Here is a 23,364-nt window from a genome sequence, read left to right on the forward strand (position 1 = left end):
GAGATTAGTAGAGTCGGTCAACAGGTACAAACTTATAGTTAGATAGAAGGAATAAGTTCTGGTGTTTTATTGCGTGGTAGGGTGATATGGTTTTGCTCTGTGTTCCCACACAACTCTCATCTCAAATTGTGATGCCCACATGTCGAAGGAGAAACCTGTAATCCCTACGTGTTGAGGGAGGGAGGTGATTGAATCATGGGTGTGGGGGGGTTCCCCTGTGCTGTTCTTGTGATAGTGACTGAATTCACATGAAATCTGATGGTTTCATAAGGGGCCCTTCCCCCTTTGCTCTCTCTCCTCCTGCCACCTTGCAGAGAAGGTGCTTGCTTCTCCTTCTACCATGATTGTAAGTTTCCTGAGGCCTCCCCAACCATGCAGAACTTTGAGTCAACTAAACCTCTTTTCTTTATAAATTACCCAGTCTCAGGTAGTATCTTTATAGCAATGTGAAAATGGACTAATACATAGGGTGACTATGGTTAACAATTTTATATTGGATAACTCAAAATAACTAGGAGAGAAGATTTTGAATATTCTCACCACAAATAAATTATAACTGTTTGAGGAGATGAATATGCTGATTACCCTGATCTAATCTCTACACAATGTGTACTTCTATCAAAACATTACACTGTACCCCATACATGTGTCAATTAAAAAGAAAATAAAACTTTAAAATATAGATCAGGCCCACTTGTGGCAGACAGTCACATGCTTGTAAAAGGCACTAGAGTAAAAGTTTAATAAAAATTTATGGAACATTTTCATATTAACTTTTCTGTAATACAGACCCCTCAAATATCACAAAATTTCCATACCACCATGGTAAGCCAAGAAGAGTGGTTCTCCATATCCTTTCCTGATTAGGAAGGTGAGATATCTTGATGTCTAGCACCCATTTTAATTGCTTTGACTGCCCAAGGACCAGCATAAATAGTGTATCATCATTACTACTAAAAACATCTAAAGGCCAGGCACAGTGGCTCAGGCCTGGAATCCCAGCAATTTGGGAGGATCACCTGAGGTCAGGTGTTAGAGATCAGCCTGACCAACATGGTGAAACCCTATCTCTACTAAAAATACCAAATTAGCCGGGCGTGGTGGCAGGTGCCTGTAATCCCAGCTACTCAGGGTGCTGAGGCAGGAGAATTGCTTGAACCCAGAGATGGACGTTGCATTGAGCTGAGATGGTGCCATTGCACTCCAGCCTGGGCGACAAGAGTGAAACTCTGTCTCAAAAACAAATAAACAAACAAAAACATATAGAGTCAAACACATATTCTTAGAAATAGCCATTATAATCCTTTAAGAGTATCTGATTCAGACAAGTGATAAAGAATTTTGAAATGGAATTTCATGACTAAAATCTTACGGATGAAACATTAAAAGGTCTATAATTCCTTGAATGATAAATTTTGTCATACTTGTTTTAAAACCACAGATCTGTGGTCCTAAGCATTGCTAGGCCTTAATCCTCAACTTGGCATAGTTCTAGGTTTCTTGTTTTGTTTTCAAAACTTGAAGATTGTAATGCAGCCAGCTTCATATGCACTGGCTTGCATACCCATTTACAGATCTGGGAAGAGTACTTTCTTAGAGGTGAGTCCCTTTGTTTCCCTATCGTTCTCTTGAGTTCCACTCCTTCTCTCCCACCTTCTCTCCCTCAGATCTTCAATGTAGATGACAGGATTTTGACTCTTCTTGATATAGTCCTAAAGGAAGCTGCTTAATGAGAAAGAAAGAAAATTTTCAATACATCATTTTTTTAAAAAAATAAATTCTTTTGATACTTTTTTCTTCGTGCACTATTCAAAAGCATGCTGTGTAAACACAGAAGCAATGAAAAAAGAACTAGGAGGAAGGCTGCAAATATTCCAAGTAACTTTCTCCACTGGGATGTTAAGCTGAGCATTTTATGAAACACAAAGAAAACAAGAAAATGGACATGCTGTTGTACCAAGTAACAAAATAAATAAGAATATTTTATTAAATTAATGCAGGTACAAAAAGTGACAATCAAATGCAGAGTTAGATATCATCTCTGCCTATGCCGTTTACAATGAAACTGAGACAAAAGGGATATGCCTTACAAATCCAACACAAGAAGGAGTTAGGACTTAGGAATAGACTGGGCAGATTGTGTGTCTTGCTCAGCCACAATTCCTGCCTGTAATTCACACAAAGGACACTGTCACACATATCACTGTACAAATGCACATGTACAAACAGATAACAAAAGGAGCTCTGTTGAAGATTCTGTTTCTTCAGCCTTGACTTGTGGCAAAGCCAAGATATTCCTTGTCATCAAAGCCAGAATATGGGCAAGAGGGAAGGGAAACAGTGGGATCTTCCAGAGCATCTGAATCTCAAAAGCTCCAGAAATCCTCTTAGTTGACCTGTGTAGTGATGACAGCTGGTGGCATTCAAGGGTTCAAGCACAATGAATGAGGCTTTTCTGGCACAGGGTAGCTAGCAGTCAAGGTACACTGCTGGAGTTTCCAGAAGGAAAATGTGATTTTGCAAGTACAGCATCAAAGTGAAGTTTATACTCAAGAGAAAGCAGAAAACAAAAGTTCCAGATATGATTCTGTCATACAGAGTTAATAATAAGATGGCTTTTTAGGACTAGATTGACTCAGTGCACCCTGGAGAGCCCATGGGTCTCCTTTTGAGCAAACATAAACAAATCCAAACTCAGTCCTAGAGCAAATACTTAACAAATGCTGGTTGTCTAGATATATATGTAGCACATATTTAACAGGTAATAAATCATATGAAAGATAATAAAAGGCTATGGGAAAGATGACTTAGAAACAAAGAAGACATGGGTCCTGACCCCTAGGGACTTTAAATTCATTCCATCTACATAGGAAACACTATAATAAATAAAAATAGTAAAGTGCACAGCAGACATATAATGTGTTACTACACATTTAAAAATTTTAAAAAATATGTGTTTTTAACATACATTTCCAAATGTAGACCATCTTTAGAAGAAAACATGTGTAAAAGGCAGTAGCAGTTGCTCTGGAAAGGAAACTTGAATGGCTTGGAGGATGAAGTGGAGATTTTCAAACCCTCTCCCATGAGATCTTTTGAATTTTGAATCATGGAAGGGTATGAATTTAAAATTTAAGAGCATTTAAAGAGAAAAGAAAGAACTGTTAAACAATACCAGACACTATATAAACAAGCATTAGCTTGTATGGCAAAGGCAAATAAATCAGGGATAAATATAATGCTAGAAAAGGAATTCCAGTGTTATTTTCCAGAGTTATTTTAAGTACTGACCTCTCCTTGTAAACTAAAATTGCTTTGATTATTAAGATGTTTAAGTATATCCAACTGTCCCAGACCCCACTGGCCTATTTCCTCCTCTTGGCAGCACTGCTTGGCTTTTCTCCTCACATTATCCTTATGCTATGACACTGGGCTAAGTTATAATCATACATTTTCTTATTAATCTCCTCATTATACTATGAGCTCCTTGAGGACAGTTACTTTGTCTTGCTCACATCTGTAGATTCAATGCCCAGCATGTGATTGATATTTCAAGGGTACTTAATAAATGGTTTTTGAATAAATGAATTGCTTAAAGTAAAATATAGCTGTAAATTATATTCCAAAAGGACAGTGGGTGGCAGTTTGTGGTCTGCTGTTTACTGGTTTGGGCAAGTTACTTAATCTGTTTGCTTCCTTAGCTGAAAAATGGGTAAAATAATAGTGGTTATCAGAACAGGGTGTTACAGGGATGAAATGAGATTACGTGTGTAGGGTACCACATAGTTGTAAAGCTGATATTTAAATGGAACAGATACTGCACAGACACTTGAGGTCTGAGAATAAGATTAAGTCAACTAAAGTATTAATGGGTTAAATAAATGTGACATCCTATACAAACCAACAGTTTGATTTTTATGCTTCCAATGTGTACTTCTAGTTATAGAGACCAAGCACCTTACAAATACTCCATGTTTTACTGGATGTGAGCAAGTCATTAAGCAGCAAGTTTAGTTTGGTGACAAAATTTTAACATCTACTACAATATATCTTCAAAAGAAATCATTCACAATCTCACTCACATGACAAGAAGACCTCACAGACTCAAAATAAATAGAAAAACTTATACATAAATACTGTTTCAACACTGGGACTCTCAGTGATGCAGAAAACAAATTGAGGCATTGAGTGAAAGCAAAGGGCACTTCTGCAGGAACTGACCCTCAAAGTAGGGATTCTCAACCTGTTTTCTTAGGATGAAAAATGGATGATTTGCTTGGAGGCTCCTTGTTCAGAAGTATCCTTTCTCCCTTTCACATGCATCAGTGAGCCCCTCAGTTATTTGAAAGTACCAAGGTCTTCCTCCAGGCTCCCGGTTCGACTCCATCTTTCTTTTTTCTCCTCCTCTGCTTTCACCAGGTTCTATTTTCAGTGCTTGGGCCTTTTAAGTCCTATATTGCCTGCATCCTACGGGCCCACTCATTCCTCTGGTCATGCTCAGCCCTGATGAACTCCCAAACCACAGGCTGAGAATCCCTGCTTGAAGATCAGAAGTTCCAATGCTGGATTACGTCTCCTCCAATTGTGTATCTGGAAAGTGATAATAGTATATTAATTTTACAGGGAGTGGTCTTGGGAAAAAGTAACAATCGAATAAAAAACATAACTCATAGCTGCTGCTGTGATAAATGACAAATTTGAAATGAGAGAAAGAAGCAAGTTGTATTTGTGCCCAATTATTCTTACATGATAAAGGGCGAATGTTTTGCTTGGGACTTTTCTGGTTTTAAAACTGAAAATCTGATATCCTGAAAAACCCCTCAGTCCTGAGCAAATTGAGATGGCTGGTCCCCCAGCATGACCCAAACAACATTTGCCACTTAGCTTTACAACACAAATGATGCTATGGGCCACAGAATGAAACTTGCCTGAGCTTGTCCAAGTTAATTAGACTGCTTTAAACTTGGGCTTATTGTTAAGTTTGCTTTCTAAATACATTTAAAAAAATTAGAAACCTTAATATAACTGTCTTCTTAGTTCAATAAAGTGGGCGAGGCTTTTCTGCCCTGCTTATAATTGTAGACATTTGTAGCAAAATGGATTGAAGCAGATGGGTTAAAAGTAAGGGTATATGGTTAGGCTAATGGCCCCCAAGCTTGATTTTTGTCTTCACCTGTGTGTTCTCAGGAATCTTCTTGACCCTCTGTTTTCTCTACTATAAAATGAGGATAATTCTAGTCTCTCTCTCTCTCTTTGCTAATAGCAAGGGGTGAGGGATTAAATGAGATACCGTGCATGGTGCAGTTAACATAGTATTACAATACTGACACACAATATTTTAGAATCAATTAATTATCCATCCACCTAAGTCAATCTTGTCCCCTGCTGCAGGAAGATGCTAGGGTGCAGGGCAACAGAAGCTTAGCAAAGAGAAGCTGACTCCTCCCACTTCCCTGCTCCTCTCCTCTCTCCAAAGAGCTGCTCCCCACTCTCTACTCTTGAAGGCCATCCCTAGACCTCCTCAGATGGAGGGAGGAGTTCTTGTATTCCTTGAGAGGCAAAGGGGAGCCAGCATTCTTTAAAAGGAGAGGAGATTATGACTGATGGATTTCTCCTTGTTATTGCTTTACCTTTTTGTTTCCTTTGCCTTCTACTTCCCAATCCCTTCTGATATTCTTACCATTTTGCTTCTTTGAGTTTGTATCTCGAATGCCACCTATTTTCACATCCATCATTCTCCCTTGAAAAAAAGAAATAATTTTTATTTCCATATAGCACAGCTCTACATCCAATACAGTGACCCAAGTTTACATTGCAAGTTCTATGAAACATTTGTAATCCCTAGGAAGTCTGGTGGACATCCTTATTCCACAGCTCCCAACTGCTGAGGTTAATTAATTCAACAGTGTAGGACACATGCTTTTGATTCTAGATTTCTTTTTGAGGATTATATACTTTTATTTTTCATCTTTCCCCAGAGATGGACCAAATTCTGAGGTATTTTATTATCTATTGATTTCTAGCCATTTCTACTACCAACTAATCTTTTTTTCCAGAGAAATATTCAAAATGCAAGCTGGCAACAATTATTTCTTTGCATAAATCAACTCCATCTCAGGATCTTACTGGCATTGAAACTTGATCCTTATATTCTTGCTATCTCAGTCCTGTTAAGAAAGTAATTTTTGGAAACAGCTCATCTCTACTCTCTCAGTTAACACTACTTTCCCCCACATAAGGCGTTGTGGGGAATTTTTCAGTGACTATTGGAATTCCCTTCCATATTCTACTTCCCTATTTAACATCAGACAACTCTATACTGTCACTGGATCTCTTGTTATACTTTTCTAAGTATTGGAGGAATTATTTACTCTGAAATGTCTTAAATGGGAGGAAATTATTTGAATACACTCATTTTCCTGGATTTTAATTGTTCCCACAGGTAAATGGAGAAATGAATACATGCAAATTATGTAACACCCTCTACCATACATTTTGCAAAATACTCTATAGTAAAAAAAGTACAGCTCTATGGAGGAACTATTTTTGTTACTTAGGGTACCCAGAAATCAGCTGGGTGCAACTAATGCAAAACTAAAATGTAACTGAAAATGACAGGCATTTTAGCCCTTTCTCTTCTGTAACTCTATGCTTATTTGCCTGAAAGAAAAAATTATATGACACTGCATCTTCTTCCACCTCCATCCACACCCATCCTCCTACCCCTCACCCCTTACACTTCATCTTCACCCAGTGATCCTACTCAGTTTCAATATAATTGCTGTTGAATAGTGGAATGCCTTTGCACCACCTTGCAGAGGTTAAGTCAGGTTTCCTTGCAGCCTTGATCCAATTCTCACCCCCTCCTCATCCCCAGAGAGACCACTGCAATTAAGGAAATACTACCTTTTCTTAAATAGAAGATGAATGTCAGTGCTACACCAAGGAATAACAAGATGGCTCCCAGAATTACCAAGTGAGTCCTTTCATTTGGAGGAAGTACCAGAGGTTGTTCTGAAAAACAAAACAAAACAAAAAGAAACTGACTAAAGATAAAATTTTGATGGGAAGGGGTCAGGAGAATAGTCATCCTTGAAGTTTAGTTTAGCTTTAGATTAATTTTCTTAAATGCCAAAGTTTGAGTGGCTGGAATGGTAAGATACCTCTGTTAAAATGGGAACAACATGGAGAAGTCAAAGAAGCCCAGGCTTTGAGCTGGGGCTAAATTCTGCTGCCCTTAACCGATTTTGAGGTCTTGGGCAAGTGACTTAACCAGCGTAAAAAATGCAAATGCTAATACATTTATTGTGAGGCTAAAATGTATAAAGTGCTTAGCACAGTACTACATGGAGTAGCTACTCAGTATTAAATGGTGGCCTTGATTATTTCACTTTCTTTTGTATTTTTTTTTTTTTCTTTTTCAGAATCTTGCTTTGTTGCCCAGGCTGGAGTAGTGGTGCAATCTTGGCTCACTGCAACCACTGCCTCCCAGGTTCAAGTGATTCTTGTGCCTCAGCCTCCCAAGTAGCTGGGATTACAGGTGCACACTACCACATCTGGCTAATTTTTGTATTTTTAGTAGAGGCGGGGTTTCACCATGTTGGCCAGCCCGGTCATGAACTCCTGACCTCAAGTGATCTGCCCACCTTGGCTTCCCAAAGTGCTGGGATTACAGGCTCCTGGCCCCTCTTGCATCCTTTAATATGGAAGCTAGTAGCCTAGTGTACATGGCAGAGTGGAACATGGAAGGCCAACCAGAACTGCTAAGGAGCTCCCATCTCCTCCTATCTGTGGTCATGATTGGAGACCAGTGCTTATTGTCTTATCTTTTTCTGCAGTTTGAACATCTCTGGACAACTAGGCACTGGTATCTCTTACTACGCTCCTTGTCTGGGGTCCCGTGCCGGAGGAAAAGGGGTCCCATGGCACATAGATGTTCAGAGGATATGAACTCCCACCTCTCACCCTTAGTCAGCTCCTGCCTGGCTCAACTCTCCACTGAGACCCCTGATCCACCTCTAACTACCCAGTTGAAGCTTTAAAGACACAACAACAGCCAGCCTTTTCTACAACTTACACTTTACAATGCCTGTTTATATGTATTTCAGTTTCAGAACAACTTATGAGTCAGGCATGCCAGGTATTTTAAAAAAAATACCCAATTTACAGATGAGGAAACAGACTACACACAGTTAAGTGAGTTATTGTAGGCCAACCAACAGATAAGTTGTCATAAAACAGCTTTTAAATGGCAGGAACCTGCTAATCTAGTTTTTACTGAAAGTCAATTGAGTACTAAGGACTCATACCCTAGTAAGAGCATCCCCTTCATTTTCTAAACTTTTTTTCCCTCTGTCTGTTCACAAGACCATCCTGGATTATCTTTTCCTATTGATTGAATTTCTATCAAATTTTTCAGCTATTTTTGCTGAAGTATATGGCATTTTCCTATCAACGTCTATGGGGGGAAGGGGCAGTGAGAAACTCTTCTCTGAATATCTTTGTGTTTATATTAAATATCATGCTCACCTACCTCACTTTCTTTCACATTCTGAGCCTCTCATCAGACTCTGTTTCTCACCCTACCTACTTCTGTAGAATAGCAAGATTAAAAAAAAATAGTTGAATTTGTGCAGGCAATGGTTTCATATCATTTTCACACATTTGCTAATTTGACCCCTACAATAACCTTGCTCAGTAGGTTATAATCCTGCGGGGAAGGTGAAGCACACGGAAGTCTAGTAATTTTCCTAGGACACAGCCTCATGACCTGTGCACTAAGCAGACTGCTAGTGTTGAAATATCATAGACTACTTGGGAGAGGCACAGGGGAGAAAGGGTCCCTCCTGTTTGGCATAAGATAGAAAAATATGTTCCATTTATTTCCTTCCACAGAAACCCTGAAAAGAAGGATGCAGCTTGGATGTCCTAGGATTTGGATTCCTGAAACATGGCCTGAATTGAGTATTCCTCTCAGGTATTCCCCCAGGTTTCCCAGCTATGAAAGAATGTTTCCCACATGGTATTGGATCGCCTGTTTTTTTTGTTTGTTTGTTCATTTGTTTTTTATCTGTTTCTTGAAGAGTGTGAACTGAGTCTTATTCTATGTGTATCCAATGAGTACTAATGCATGGAACAAAAGGCACATCCAACAAATACCTGCTGAATGTTTATTATGTAACAATATGATTTGGATGAATGGAGGTGAGCAATGAGGATACAATTTGTAAATATAGTGTTATTCATTCATTCATTTATTCAAAAATTACTGAATGAACACGATAAGCAGACATCATGCTAGGTGCTAGGGAACAGTGTTAGACATATTTTAATGGACACATTCAGAATATTACCTGGGATGACCAATTCAGCTGTATGATTTTCCTCAGGATCTAATCTCCTAAAAGTGCAGTAGAAAATCTCATTAGCTGTTGTGTTGATTCTCAGTGTGCTGGTCACATTGAAAAGCTTCTTCTCTCTCTCAGAATTGGTGGTGGTGGTCTTACCACTCAGGACTCGATGGTCACTGCTTGTCCAGAAGACTTCAGCCTTGGGATAGCCCTCAGCCTGACATGTTAGCTCGTATTCAGAGGTGACTGGATCCACAACCAAAATTCTTTGGTTGATTTTGTGGTATGGGGCTAGGTCATAAGCAAAAAAGAAGTCAGGGCTTTTGTTGAGAACAGAACTAGATACATAGCTTGATGCTGTCCACATTAGTTCTCAGAGGCATATGCTTAATGTTCAGATGCCTCAGCAGTGGGGAACACCTGGTAGCTCTGCTTCAATTCAGTTCAAAGTTGGGCCAACTTTGGGGTTCTAGGAATGATTATCTTGCTGTAAAAGTCATGTTGGTACACTTATTGAGCTCAAACTAAATGTAAAGATTAATTTACACTAAGACCCCAGACTTACCACTATGTAATATGTGACAAAACTGCTCTTGTACCCCTTAAATTTCTACAAAAAATAATATAAAGAGAATTATCTTCAAACCAGTAGTCTTTCTATTCAAATATAAAATATATCTCTCGATTTATTCAGGTCTCCATATGTTTCTCAGTAAAGTGCTATACTTTTTACATAGGGCCCCATTTCTTCTTAAATTTATTCTTGGATATTTTCTTTTTGTTGTTGTAAATCTGTCTTTATAAACATGAATCTCTCTAGCTGGTACACTTTGTTTTCTTAGACTTTATTTAATAAACAGAAAATCTGACTTTAATGTGTCATTTAGTTTTCTGATATGAAGTCAATGATCAGAAATTAGATATGAAAATACATACTGTTTTATCTGTAAACAGTCATACATGTTTCTGGTGATACTTTTTAATGTTCAAATTTATTTATTTTAGAAGTTTTAAATTTACAAAAAAACTGCAAAGATAATATAGAGTTACTGTATACTCTTTACTCAGTTTTCTCTATTACATTTCTCTATTACATTACCATGGTACAGTAATCATAACTAAGGACATTAGTACATTATTAATAAACTTCATAATTTGTTCCATTCCTCCAGTTTTTCCATAATATCCTTTTTCTGTTCTGGGATCCTATCAAGGATATCACATTGTGATACTTATTTTTTAAGCTTTTAAATGCTGGCTATTTTAATAAATCATTTAAATAATTGTTATGCTCAAGGAAGAAAGTTTGATTCAATTTTAGATCACTGGTTTGGGACCCTTCTAGGATTAAGATACCCAGTTTGCTGACAATTCTAGTACACTGTTTAGTGCATCTATATAGCATAAGGGTTTTACTCATGTTTATTCATTACAAGTACTTTAACATGTTCTTATTTCATTGGTAGAATCTTTGTTTTACTCCTAATAGTATAGTATAACCACTAATGATCTAGAGCCTTAACTCTCCAATCCTTTACCAAGGACAACAATAGATTTGTGATGTAATTTCTTCACAGAGAGTTAATACAAAACAGTTAGGATCAAACAAAACTGAAATAAATAATGAGTGATGTCTTAGTACTCCTAAATCAGTGAAACCACTACCAGTGGAAACACTGGAAATCAGTATAATTACGATTTCAAAACAGAAAAATAACAGTTCTTATGAGTGGGTTGCTTTGGGGTAGTTATGGATTTTCAAATTCTCTTACCTAATTTTGACTAAACTAACCATCTTGAGAAATTAAACAACTAATTAAAAAGTTTCCTACAAAGAAACAGAGAATTGAAGATAATACTAATGATTCAAGCACAACCCAAGAGGAAACAGCAGAAGTAACACTTTTTATCAGCCACTATATGAGGTTATAGACAATAAGTACATAATTAGACCTCACAGTATTATTAAAAAAAAAATCTCAAGATTATTGACACCATCCACCTTTGTTAATGATATATTTCACCTAGGTATATTATGCCTTGACGTATTAACTAATAATAGTGAAGTATCACAATTACTAAGAATTAAAATGTTGTTTATTAAATTTTTATTTTATCCTCTTAAAATGTGTGTTTTTGTATAAATGTCTATTATGTTGAACCAGATGAAAATGGTAATATTCAACCTCTTTTACTCTTTAAAAATGGCAATTTCTTATAGTAACAACCTATATGTTAATAAAAAGTAAATTTTTTATAACTGCACACAAATGTGCATGCACATACACACACACAAGTTTAAAATGTTTTACAGATGAGGTGAGTAATCAAAATTTTTTGCAGACCCCTGGTTTACTAGATCTAGAACACTATATAGTATATATTTTAAACACTATAGAACACTATATTATACATACTTTTATCATAGAGTCTACTAGAGTATACTATATGCTAGTATTTTTAACCAGAGTATACTATACTCTCTCTATATATTTACCATAGAGTATACTATATTAATGTTGGACAATCAAAACCAAGAAAAGGTCTTGATAGTTTTGAAGCCAATATGTAACTTGACACACACACCAGAGGTACAAATACAGGCAATAAAACGTGGTTATTAAGGTTTCAGACTTCACAGCCAATCTGCTTCGATTTAGAACTAGCTTTATCATTTACTATCTGCATGAATTTGGGCAAATTACTTAATTTCTTTGGACCTCAGTTTCCTCATCCTTAAAATGGAGATAATACCACTTATCATGGAATCAAAGACTCCATCACTAAAAGACACACTCAGATTTCAGAGACAGTAAAATGTGAAAAATACTCATCTTACATGATGAAGCACCTACCCCATAGAGTCATTTTCAGGAAGAAATGAACTAATTTAGGCAGAGTGTTGTACGGGGTCTAACACACAGAATAAGGAAGTGCTAATTGTAGTAGTAGTAGTCAATGCCACTAGCAGAACTGCTCCTCCTCCTCTTTTTATTATTGCTGCTTCAGTGTACCCTTTAGAAGGTGCTAACAGTTCCTGATGAACAGTCTTGGAAATAAATTTTTACATATCCAAATCTGTTCATGTTTCCAAAATTTTAGACCAATCCTATTTGAGGAAATCATTCATTCATTGACTCAACAAATATTTTTTGTATGCTCTTGTTGCACTACTACTCTGCTATACACCAAGCCCTGGGGATACAACAATATTGTAAAACAGACCCAAATCTCTGTGCTTGTGGAGTTTATGTTCTAGGAGGAGGAGGAGAGAGACAATAAACAAAATAATAGAAAAGTATGATATGATACGCTACACAATATACTAGATAGACATAAATGCTACAGAGAACACTTAAACAGAACTGGGAATTTGAGGGAGAGAAGGGGTTGGTGGGGAATGACAGTGGTTGATATTTGGTCCATATGATCTAAATAGCTTTAGCGGGATAAATATGCAACACTTTGATCTTTCAGCTGCCTAATCTCATTGAAGGTCCTGAAAGTCTGATGAACATTTCATTTTCCCCGTTATTAGGTTCAGCGATTAACGAAAAATACTTTTCATTGAAAGTTAGAGGCCTGAAAGTCTGGCATTTAAACTCACAAACATGGAAAGGTACAGTAACCCCAAAGTGATAATGATAATTGAGTTAATCCGAAACTAAATTCTTTCAAATTTCAGTTTCAAAATATTTCACCTTTAAAATCCCATGATGAGTAAACTCCTGTGGAGAAGCTGTGACCACACATTTACTGTGATGGGAAGCAAAGCTCAACAGTATTACTGTGAAATCATTTGCATTTGGAGGTGACTCAGGAGTTCTACTTCCCTGAGTTGGAAAGCTCCTGCAAGCAAGCTACCTCATTTCCATTGGAGACACTGCCTACTGAGTACAAGTGAAGCTTGGTGGCTGGCTTGTCTAAGTGCAGAAGGTTCAGACTTTTGGTATGGCTCAATTCAACCCCATAACCACTGTATGCAAATAACAAGATGGATTGGGACTAGAATGCAAATTAAGTAATTTATAATACAAAATGGAATCCTCAAACAAATCAGGTCCTCAAACCTGGGTGGTCATTTGCTTTGCTCCATGAAGAACTTCCCCTTAGAAAAACCATCAGTGCCAGAAGATTTCCTATTGTGTTGATCCATAGCAAAGGAAACTGCAGATACACAGGGATATTATGGAGCCCAGATGACCTGAAAAAAACCCTTCCCTACTACAAGGACAGCTGTCCCCTCCCTATATACTCCCTACAGGCTGATGAGAGACCTTCTTTGGAAGTACCTAAACTTTATGCTGCCTTCTTCCTGACTGCCAGGCTTATACTTTTCCTCTCCATCCCAGATCTAGCAATGCTGGCTGTTGATGAGGCTAAGTTGTGATGATTTCTTTAATATCTTGGAACACAGTAGATGCCTGATATTTGCTGATGGACTGGAGAAAAATAGAAAATATAAGCCACAACATCTCAAGAGATGTCATGAATGGAGAAGCATATGGTAAAATATAATGAAAATTAAATCTACTTTACAAGTGAAATCTTCTTGGCAATAGTAGCATTACTTGAGCCAGAATCAGAGACCAGAAATATATCATAAAACGGATACATTTCTCTTAATCCCTACATGATTTTGTTTTTGAGTTTATAGTTATCAGTGATCACTGATTAATCATTGCTCAGTGATCAGTGACAAATGTAACCTTTTCTACTTGTTTTGTTAGCCCTCAGATTGAGGGTAGTTAGCCCAGAGGTAGAAAGATCAAGGGAAGATGATTTTAATTCTAGTTAAATATTAAAAGGTCATCATGTAAACAAAATAATCCCAAACCTACAACTAGAGAGGGCAGATTTCAGCTTATTATTAGGGAGTAGTTTCAACAGGATATGTAGGGGAGTCCAAATGGCAGGGATGCCATTGTGGGATATGACAGGGACACCATTGCAGGAAATATATGAATAGAAGATCTTCTGGGGGATTTTTGTTCTTTGTGGGAGTTTGGATTAGCTGCTCCCGCCTGGGATCCTTTCAGCCAGCTCTCAATTCTATGGAACTCAACAATGAAAGCAGAGGTGTTTTCCTTTACTTAGCTAGTGCCAACTCAAAACTTTGAACTCAAGTGACCTGATGACATAACCGTGAGTCAATACCAAGGAACTGACACTAGTTCCTCCTCAATTCTCCAAGACAACATCAGTATAGATTTTCAAGATGAATGTAGGCCCAGTGAATATAGTTTTATACTGTACTGGAAGAATAGGTTCTTTTACACTTAATATGATTATTTTTTGCCTTCAGAGTGACTTCAAGTCTTTTTTTAGTGTGAACCTTACAATGGGGTTTGTTCTTAATATATTTATTTGCATTTGATATAGAGAGGCTCAAAAAAAGGAAATTTGACAGACCTAATAAAATACAAAAATAGTAGTTGAATAAAAAAATTTCTGTAAGGACACACAAATAGTGGTTACTCTCTTTGCATGCCATGGGAGACAGTGGTGAAGGGAGGAAGGACACTTTTGCAATTCATTTTATCTCTTCCATAGTATCTGAATTATATGCAAGTATATGTATTACATTTATAATAATAAAAAAGTAAAGGCTAGGAATTATTTTTGGAAAATTGTACATACTGTAGAACGTGGCTCTGTGTTATTTGTCTCTGGATTTGCAGTGACTATCAAATAGGTGCTCAAGAAATGCTAATTGGACAATTATGTGAATGAATTCATGAATTGAATGAATGAATGAACAGACTATGCTGTTCTGTTTGAAGAGTAAGTATGGACTTACAAGAATGAAAAGTCTTCAACACTTGGAATATGTTTTCAATAAAGATCAGGCCTCTCATCTGTAATAATTCTTACCATTGACTTTCACAGTAATCCGCTTGTAGTCAGCACCACCATAGCTGATCATGCAGCGGTAAACTCCTGCATCCTGCAGTTTCACATCTGTGATCTGAAGCGCAGCAATTCCCAGGGAGAGCTGGTTCTTCAACAACTGGGCCCTCTGTCTGTAGCTACTATGCTGAACCTTCAGGTCTTCCTCTCCATGCACAAATTGAATAATATTCTTATCCTCCATTTCCCAATAGACAATTAGTGAAGTCAGTTCTAATTGTTTTTCTACTGGGAATTTGCATTCAAGTGTCATATTGCTGCCATACTCTACCACATATAGGTCCTTGGGAACCGTGACAGTAAATGCTAAAAAGAAAGAAGAACAATCTTCAGAAAAGGGAAAATTCCTCAAAACATTTACAAAATTCGCACAGTGTTTAAAAATCACTTTGTTATAGTGATGTTATAGTGATGGTAAGTTATGTTATACCTATATTTAAGAACTTGCTTCCCTAAAATACATAGTTTATCCAGTGGACTTGAAATATGTTTTGGGACACTCTATCTCATGCCAAGACATAGTGTCCCAATAACAGAATAATCAAATTAGCTAAACAAGTTGCCCCCACAATTTATAAACATAGGTTACTGTAGAAATATATGGAGATGGAGTACTTACAACCAGGGAGACTTGTTTTCATATAGACATCCCCAGAATGTCCTTTGACTGGACACCTATTTGCTTCCTACATACAGGGAATGGTAGATTCTAACAGTCATCTCTTTTTACTTCCCTAAACTTTTGATCAGTTTTCTGGCAAGAAGTACCTTGGTATGGAGTTTAGGGAAGACCACAGAGTGATGCCATTACTATGTTACACTGACATTTTCTATGCATCCTAAAATTCTTCCTTAGAGTATCCTCATCAGGAAAGGCATGTCACAGAGCAACCAAGATTGAAAGATCCTGGCTTTGTTGAAAACAAACAAATAAAAGCATACATACAGGCAGTTTTCCCAGATATTTCCAGTAGTTATCCCTAGGAAATGGATAATGGATTATTTTGTGTCTTTTGATTTGTCTATATTCTCTATATCTTTACACAATGACAAAGTCACCTGTGTCAAGAAATACTTTGTCATTGTGTAAAGTAGCAGAAAGAATAGAATGTTCTCTCTATAAGAAAGTTGCATGCATATTAAATTATCATTTTAGTTTTAAACTCATGGTTAAAATATTTAAAATATAGAACCTAATGGAAGCATTTGGTGTCTTACCATTCAGCAAATGCCAGTAGGTCATGAATATAAAAACAGCAAATATCCTCATCTTTCTGTAATAACCTAATGACGGAAAACACAAAAAGAAGTCTGCTTTACTTAATAATTAAACACATAAAAATATGACAGTATGGGACTTAGTAGTTCTAATTGAGATAGTCTTCTAATAACCACTCATGATTGACTTGTAATTGTGGAAACCCAACAGGGAATTAGAAGTTCAATACCTTCATTTTATAGCCCACAGCCATATAAAGTTAAGTGAAAAAAGTTACTACAAGATGAGTAGTTTCTAATTTATTATAGAAGAAAACCTGCCCACTCAAAAGAAGCCAAGAAGATAATATTGCACCAAACTCTTCTCAACTATTTCATGTTTTTTCTGCATTGTAACGTACCTAGTAGAACCTGCCCTGTACAAAATTTCAAAGCAAGAAGACTCTGACTTTTATTTCTCCATCTTGTCAATGCTTTTTCCCCCTACAGCTAAATACTTTAGACTTCCACTTCACTATCTCAGCCATGCTAGTCCTCCTTCAGGTGCCATCCTTCAAAATCTCCTCTTCTGTCCCTCTCACTTATTCTAATTATAAATCTATTCTCTCAATAAACAGATTTTTCTAGTAACAGTGGGAAGGAGAGAGAGTTGGATTTGACTAATTCATACTAAGATATGAATGACTCATAGTCATTATTCCAGAGGTATCTGACTAGATTCTATTCTTCATTCTGTCATCCTACTGTAAATATACTAATTCTTTCATTCAGCAAACACTGATTGAGCACCTCTTCTGTGTTAGGCACTATTTTAGGCATGGGGAATACAGAAGTCAGCAGGAAAGAAAAGTCACTCTCCTTTTGGAGCTTACATTGAAGTAGGGGAGTGAAAGATTTATACTCGATTTCAGCCAATCTATGCATTTATTAGTATTTTCTCTCTCTTGTGTTATACAAATATTTACAAACTTTGACAAGAAAAAGGTAAGTTTTCCCTTAGTGCCTCTCCAACCTTTGTATACAGACATGAATGCACAAATGATCAACTAATTAATGCCACATACATATAAGACAGGAGGAGATTAATGTTCCTAATATATAAATAGTTCCTAAAAATCAAGAAGACAACTATACAAACTACACATAACCCATAAGGAAAATAAGTGAAAGGTCATAACATAGTTCAGAGAATAAGAAATACAGGTGACATGTAAACATAGAAAAGTTGTTCAATCTCACAATAAAAATATCTATTATATGAAATACCATTTCACATTTTTTTGGTGTTCTGTGTCCAAATTTTCACTTATTAGCTTGACCACAATTATAAATCTTTCTAATATTTAGTGTCTGTGAAGATACGAGCAAATAGGCTTTCTCACCCACTAATGGGAGGAATGTAAAGTTGTTTACCTTTTTTACGGGGCACTCTGACACTTCCTATTACAATTTTAAATGCATATATCATATGACATTCACCCTCTCCTAGAAATCTATCCTACTAAAACAAAAACACACACACATGTATATAACAGTATATGTAAAGGAAGAGCATTACTCATAACAGCAAACTGAGAATATTCTAGATTGCCTAAGTGGTTAAATAAATTTTTACATATTCACAAAATATAATACCATTAAGGACCAAATTCAGCATATGTAAATGTACTGATTTTGTAAACATGTAGGAAGTAAGTTGCAAAACAATATATGTCCACTTTTGTTTTAAAAAGTGTGTGTGTGTGTGTTTAGACACAGGAAATGTCCAAGATATTGACAGTGATTATACTTAGGAATTAAATTAGAGGGAGAACAGGTAGGTGTTCACTCTTACTGTTTTTAAAAGGAAAAGGGGAAGGAAAAGACAGAAAAAAGAGAGATGAGATTATGGATTTTTTATTTTTTATTTTTTTTTGGTGTTCCGTGTCCAAATTTTCAAGTGAATGAATGTTTTACTTTTAGTATCAGGAAAAAAATATGAACAAAATTTCATGAATCATTTCACCTCTCCAAACTGTAGAATGTTTAGCAGACCAAGTGACATAATGGAAAGAACCCCAAAATGGAGTCCAAACACCCATATTGAGGTAGAATAACATTCATTTATTTTTATGTCTTTTTTCTTTATTATTAAGGTAATATAATGAAATTACAGAAAATGAGAAAAGAAGAGGAAAATCACCTACTGTTACATCACTCTTACCCAGGGAGCATCTGGTAATGCCGGGAAACATTTTTGGTTGTCAAAATTGGGCTGGTTGAGGGAGGGTTGCTATTAGTATATAGGGGTAGAGGCCAAGGGTGCCACCAAATATCCCACAGTGCACAGGCCAGCCTCCTACAGCAAATACATATAGCCCAAAATATCAATAGTGCCAAGGCTAGGAAACCTTGTCACCATTGTGAGCATTTCAGTATATATCTTTCAGTCTTTTTCCCTGCAATCTTTTAAAAAGTAATTGTAACCTTATCATACATTTAATACCCATTTGTTACATTTAAGCTTATGATATAAATATTGTCCATTTTACTGCATGATATTCATAAGCATCTTATTTAACAGTTCCATATTCCATAATATTTAATTCCTCTATTGTTAGGTATCAGATTGTTGCCAGTTTTTAAAATATCGTATTTGTGTGTTCAGCAAATATTTGTTGAGTGCCTACTGTGTGCCAGGCCCCAGGCTAGGCCCTGAGGATAGATTTCCCCAAATAGTATTGCTGATCAAAGAAAAAGAGCATTTTTCTGGTTCTTGACATATGTTGATAATTGGTACCATTACATTCTGTTTTCACCCAGAATTGGGTATTGTTTTTAAAAAAATTTTTTTTTACTAATTTGAAAGATCTGACCATTTTTTGGTCTGTTTATGTCACTGATTTTTTATCAACCTATATGAGCCCTTTATATTAAAAGAAAAAAAGGTAAGTAAAATAAGATGAGTCATCATCCTCTTGCCAGGGTTATGTACATATTTCTTATTTTTCTCCTTTCCATCTATCCTGCAGATGGGGAATAGTGATGGCATCAGGTCTGTGAGGTCACGAAGTTTGCTAAAATGGGGCTGCAGCATCTATCGGACTATCTTTTCCTTGGGCCAGAGTTAATTGTACAGTTATAAAATATTAATGTGATATTTTATAATTATTGTATTATAAACACAAATACACTTACTAGGCAGAAGAAAACTTAAGATACCCCTAATCTCAAGCAAAGCATTATAACTATATGTGAATAAAACAAAGGGACATTAAATCTTGTCATGGATTACAACTAATTTTGCCAATGTTTGTGGTCTACTCTGGTGGAGTTCTTATCCTTTAATGAATTTAGTTAAAATTTTTAGGAGTAATAAAGGTTTCCTGGAAAGTGATTGATTAGATCCGATATTTACCTAATTTCTCATCAAACCCTCTCCACAGCTCCATTTCCTTGGAGTGCAGCTGTCATTAGTGAGGGACGAAAAGGCAGAATACAAAGATCATGTAAATACACATGGTCTTTAACCTCTAAACCTCACATCAGGGCAGTTGGTCTAAGAGAAGAAGACTGACATCTCCTTCTTCAGGTAAGAATTATGACCATGGGTGAATTCCCGTATCCGAATGGAGACATTCAGAGAGCAATGAAATGTAAACTGGGGAAGAAGTGATGGCTCATTCAGGTTGGGGAAGTGGGTTTGTCCCTGGGGGAAGCCCAGTATAATACTCTGGAACTGATACTACTTCTCATCTTCCATGGGTAGGATGGGTAGGAGGAAGAGATAGAGAAAAAGTTAAGTGGCTGGGTGCAGTGGCTCACATCTGCAATGCCAGCACTTTGGGAGGCCAAGGCAGGCGGATCACAAGGTCAGGAGCTTGAGACCAGCCTGGCCAATATGGTGAAACCCTGCTCTACTAAAAATACAAAAATTAGCCCAGCGTAGTGGCGGGTGCCTGTAGTTCCAGTTACTCAGGAGGCTGAGGCAAGAGAATTGCTTGAACCCAGGAGGCAAAGGTTGCAGTGAGCCAAGATCACACCACTGCACTCCAGCCTGGGTGACAGAGTGAGGCTTGGTCTCAAAAAAAAAAAAAAGTTAAGTCTTCTTTCTCAAAAGTAAGAGCAAGTGGCCTACATGGTGACTCACACCTGTAATCCCAGCACTTCTGGAGCCTGAGGCGGGAGGATCGCCTGAGGCTATGAGTTCAAGACAAGCCTGAGCAACAAAACAATAGCCCCATCTCTACAAAGAAAAAAAAAATTTTTTTAAAGTAGGATCAAAGATTAAGAGAGTTGATTTTTTTAAGGCTCTACTAAGTGATCAAACTTTATTAAAATCTATTAAACCCCATGCCCAACCTCTTTCTCAGTCACACTGAGACACTCTTGTACATTTTCCACATGGGGTTTCAATTCCCCACAGTATTTCTGTGACTTCCTTGAAGACCACACACTAACTGCTGACATGTAGCCTCTGCCTGCCTGCTTCTACTGAGAAAGGCTAAGTTTTTCTTCAGAGTATCATAGTTCTTCTTAAATACTGTTGACAACTATCATTGTCAACTGATACATCCTTTCTTGAAAGCATTTTCAGTTTTCACCAAAAGGCCTTTAAAATATTCAATCTTTGACTAAGTAGTTACACTTCTAAGTTTACTTGAAGGAAATAATCAGCAATGTTCCAGAGATATACATGCAATGATGTTCAGTGAATGGCTAAGACAGAACCATTGTAAATAACCTTTGTGTCCAACAGTGAGGAATTAATGTCATTGAGTTACCCAACTTCATCGAATGCAGCAATAAACACATTTTTAGAAGATTATTTAATTCATAGAAACGCATCCACAGTTTCAAGTATTAAAAAAACGAGGTAGAACAATGGTACTTTTACTCCTTGGGTTATAAGACAAATCCAGCCTGAACTTTGACACAGGCCAAGGTCAATGTGTCTAAGACAAGTTTTATTATATTATTTTTATTCTTAGGCTCCTCCACTGCTCTTTTAGGACTCCTTTGAGTTCTCAGAATGGACAGAGCAAAGAACTTGCGTTCAGGGGTCCTGGACCTGCTTAGCACGGGAAGGGACCTTAGGAGATGCTGCAGCTGGGGTGATTTCCACAAGTCATATTACTAGCAAGCAGCTGAGGGTGGACTAGGACCTGTGTCCAGACCTCCAGCTTAGCATCAGAGCCATATTCTGAACACACAGTCGCATAAGAATGACTACCTACCCTATACTACCTACCTTACTTATTTTTAGAGGTACAAATTATTTTTAGAGCAAAACTGAATCGCGCCTGGAGGAGGCCAGATACATTGCCTGTTCTTATTAACCCCACAGGTAATTGGCTCTACTGCCTCCCAGACCATCGCGTTCCCTTTCCCTCTTCCTCTCTCCATCCCAAAGAAAGGGCGTAGAGACCCTCAGTCCTAAAGTGCCCAGCGAGCCAGCCAGAGATGCTGGGCTGTGGGCACCCGCGGAGGAACAACGCTCCCTACCTGCGGGCGAAGAAAAGCGCGGCTGGTGCGGAGCCTCGGGAAGCTGCGCGGGACTGGGCTGCACGGGACTGGGCTGCACGGGGCTTGTCAGCTGCTCATCATCGCGCCTGGCCCGGAGGCAGCGTCCCGCCCACCTCTGCCCAAGGCAGCAAATCTAGTATGCGTTTGCGGAGGACTGGACTTTCCCGACCTTAGGTGGAAACTTTCAGTTTGGGCAGCTAGCGTTGTGTCCAACGTTGTATCCAGAGTTGTTTTAGTTTGGGTATGTGTCCTAGGAATAAAGCTATGTATATAGAAATGAAACAGAAAGTGAAACCTGTCAGTCTAGTTTTCTTGTAAATGAGGCTTTCAACCAAGAAGAGCTTGGATGATTAAAGCTAATCCACATTTAGCTTGTTATTAATATAAACAGAAATTTACAACAAGCCAACATCTGAAACACTTTGATTTTACCTTCAGAGGGGTAACAGCTTAAATTCCGCCTTCAGATTTTCCCCCTTTCTGATAAAAGCCTCTTCAAAGTGACTGAACACCTTGACATAACTTGATATAACTCTACAACATATAGAAATAGCAGACCCATATGGCTTTGGTTTTTATTCTAGAAAGTAGGTGTGCGTGTGTATGGGTGTATAATAGGAAATATATTTTTAAATCGTGGATTCTGTGACTTCCTCAAAGTTCCTCGACATAATGAAACTTCATTTGCTTTGTCATTAAAAGAACTTCCCATCCCGAGCTACATCTTTTAAGAATGCTTAGCGTCCCTGCTATTCTACCACACTAGGGATTCAGGCTGGGGAAGCCTATTCTAGGTTACGGTTAAGAAAACTCTTCTGAAAGCTTTGCGTTAGTGAATAGGCAAGCTGAAACCACGTGGTTCACACAGAAGATGGTGTCATGATTTACTTAAGTATTATCCCCTACTGAACTTCTAGGTGCTCCCTTTTCTGAAACTCCTGACCTCAAGTGATCCACCAAAGTGCTGGGATTACGGCTTGAGCCACTGTGCATGTATGCTCCCTTTTCTTTCTTTTTCTCTTTTTCTAGATTGAGAAATTGAATTCTTCATTGTTTGCCTTTCCTGCTTATTTATTTCAACTGCAGTTCAAAATACTACATAATGAATGAGTATTGAAATGGCCCTTGCATTGGTTATAACATTTGCTTCCCAAATAAGAATTTTCAGATTCTGATCATATCACAGATTTTTATTTTTATCCGAAATATTGGGGATGACACTGCTTTGGTTTGGCAGAAGTGTGGAGTTCTCTTTGCAATAGAGTTTGTACCCAGTTCAGATGCTCCTTCTTTCAAATCTCTTTTGAGGTCACATAGTAGAATAGAGCAGTTTTCCCAATTTTGGTGACTATGATAAAGTGTAGACATTATGTGGCAATCC

At 37.4% G+C, this 23,364-nt stretch overlaps 1 protein-coding gene and 1 long non-coding RNA gene across 3 annotated transcripts in view; one reads left to right on the forward strand and one right to left on the reverse strand.

Moving 5' to 3' along the window:
• The window catches only part of LOC105718735 (uncharacterized), a 164,599-nt gene extending 141,842 nt beyond the window's left edge, over positions 1-22,757 (forward strand). For both annotated transcript variants that reach the window (XR_001107811.2, XR_001107810.2), the window contains exons 3-6: positions 8,896-8,977; positions 18,614-18,695; positions 19,904-20,049; positions 21,805-22,757. This is a non-coding gene — a long non-coding RNA (uncharacterized LOC105718735). The remainder of the gene's footprint in view (positions 1-8,895; positions 8,978-18,613; positions 18,696-19,903; positions 20,050-21,804) is intronic.
• CD274 (CD274 molecule) lies at positions 1,893-22,017 on the reverse strand. Its single transcript, XM_012454541.3, has 7 exons — positions 21,963-22,017; positions 16,479-16,544; positions 15,225-15,566; positions 9,354-9,641; positions 6,907-7,014; positions 5,681-5,740; positions 1,893-4,590 (listed from the first exon to the last, which is right to left on the reverse strand). The coding sequence occupies exons 2-7, from the start codon at positions 16,528-16,530 to the stop codon at positions 4,568-4,570; spliced, it is 873 nt and encodes a 290-aa protein (XP_012309964.1). The 5' UTR covers positions 16,531-16,544; positions 21,963-22,017; the 3' UTR covers positions 1,893-4,567.
• Positions 22,758-23,364: the final 607 nt, after the last annotated feature.

Source organism: Aotus nancymaae, unplaced genomic scaffold (genome assembly GCF_030222135.1).
Source record: "Aotus nancymaae isolate 86718 unplaced genomic scaffold, 86718_ANA_hifiasm-v0.15.2.pri h1tg000041l, whole genome shotgun sequence".
In the NCBI taxonomy this organism is placed as follows: domain Eukaryota; kingdom Metazoa; phylum Chordata; class Mammalia; order Primates; family Aotidae; genus Aotus; species Aotus nancymaae.

What these genes read in the sequence shown, in the direction of transcription:
- CD274 (XM_012454541.3), bottom strand. Translation starts at nt 16,530, where the DNA reads ATGAGGATATTTGCTGTTTTTATATTCATGACCTACTGGCATTTGCTG. An exon ending in AGCTGAATTGGTCATCCCAG is followed by an intron (nt 7,015 to 9,353) that starts GTAATATTCTGA and finishes TTTGTTTTTCAG; the next exon opens with AACAACCTCTGGTACTTCCT. An exon ending in AAACTCAAAGAAGCAAAATG is followed by an intron (nt 4,591 to 5,680) that starts GTAAGAATATCA and finishes ATCACTTTCCAG; the next exon opens with ATACACAATTGGAGGAGACG.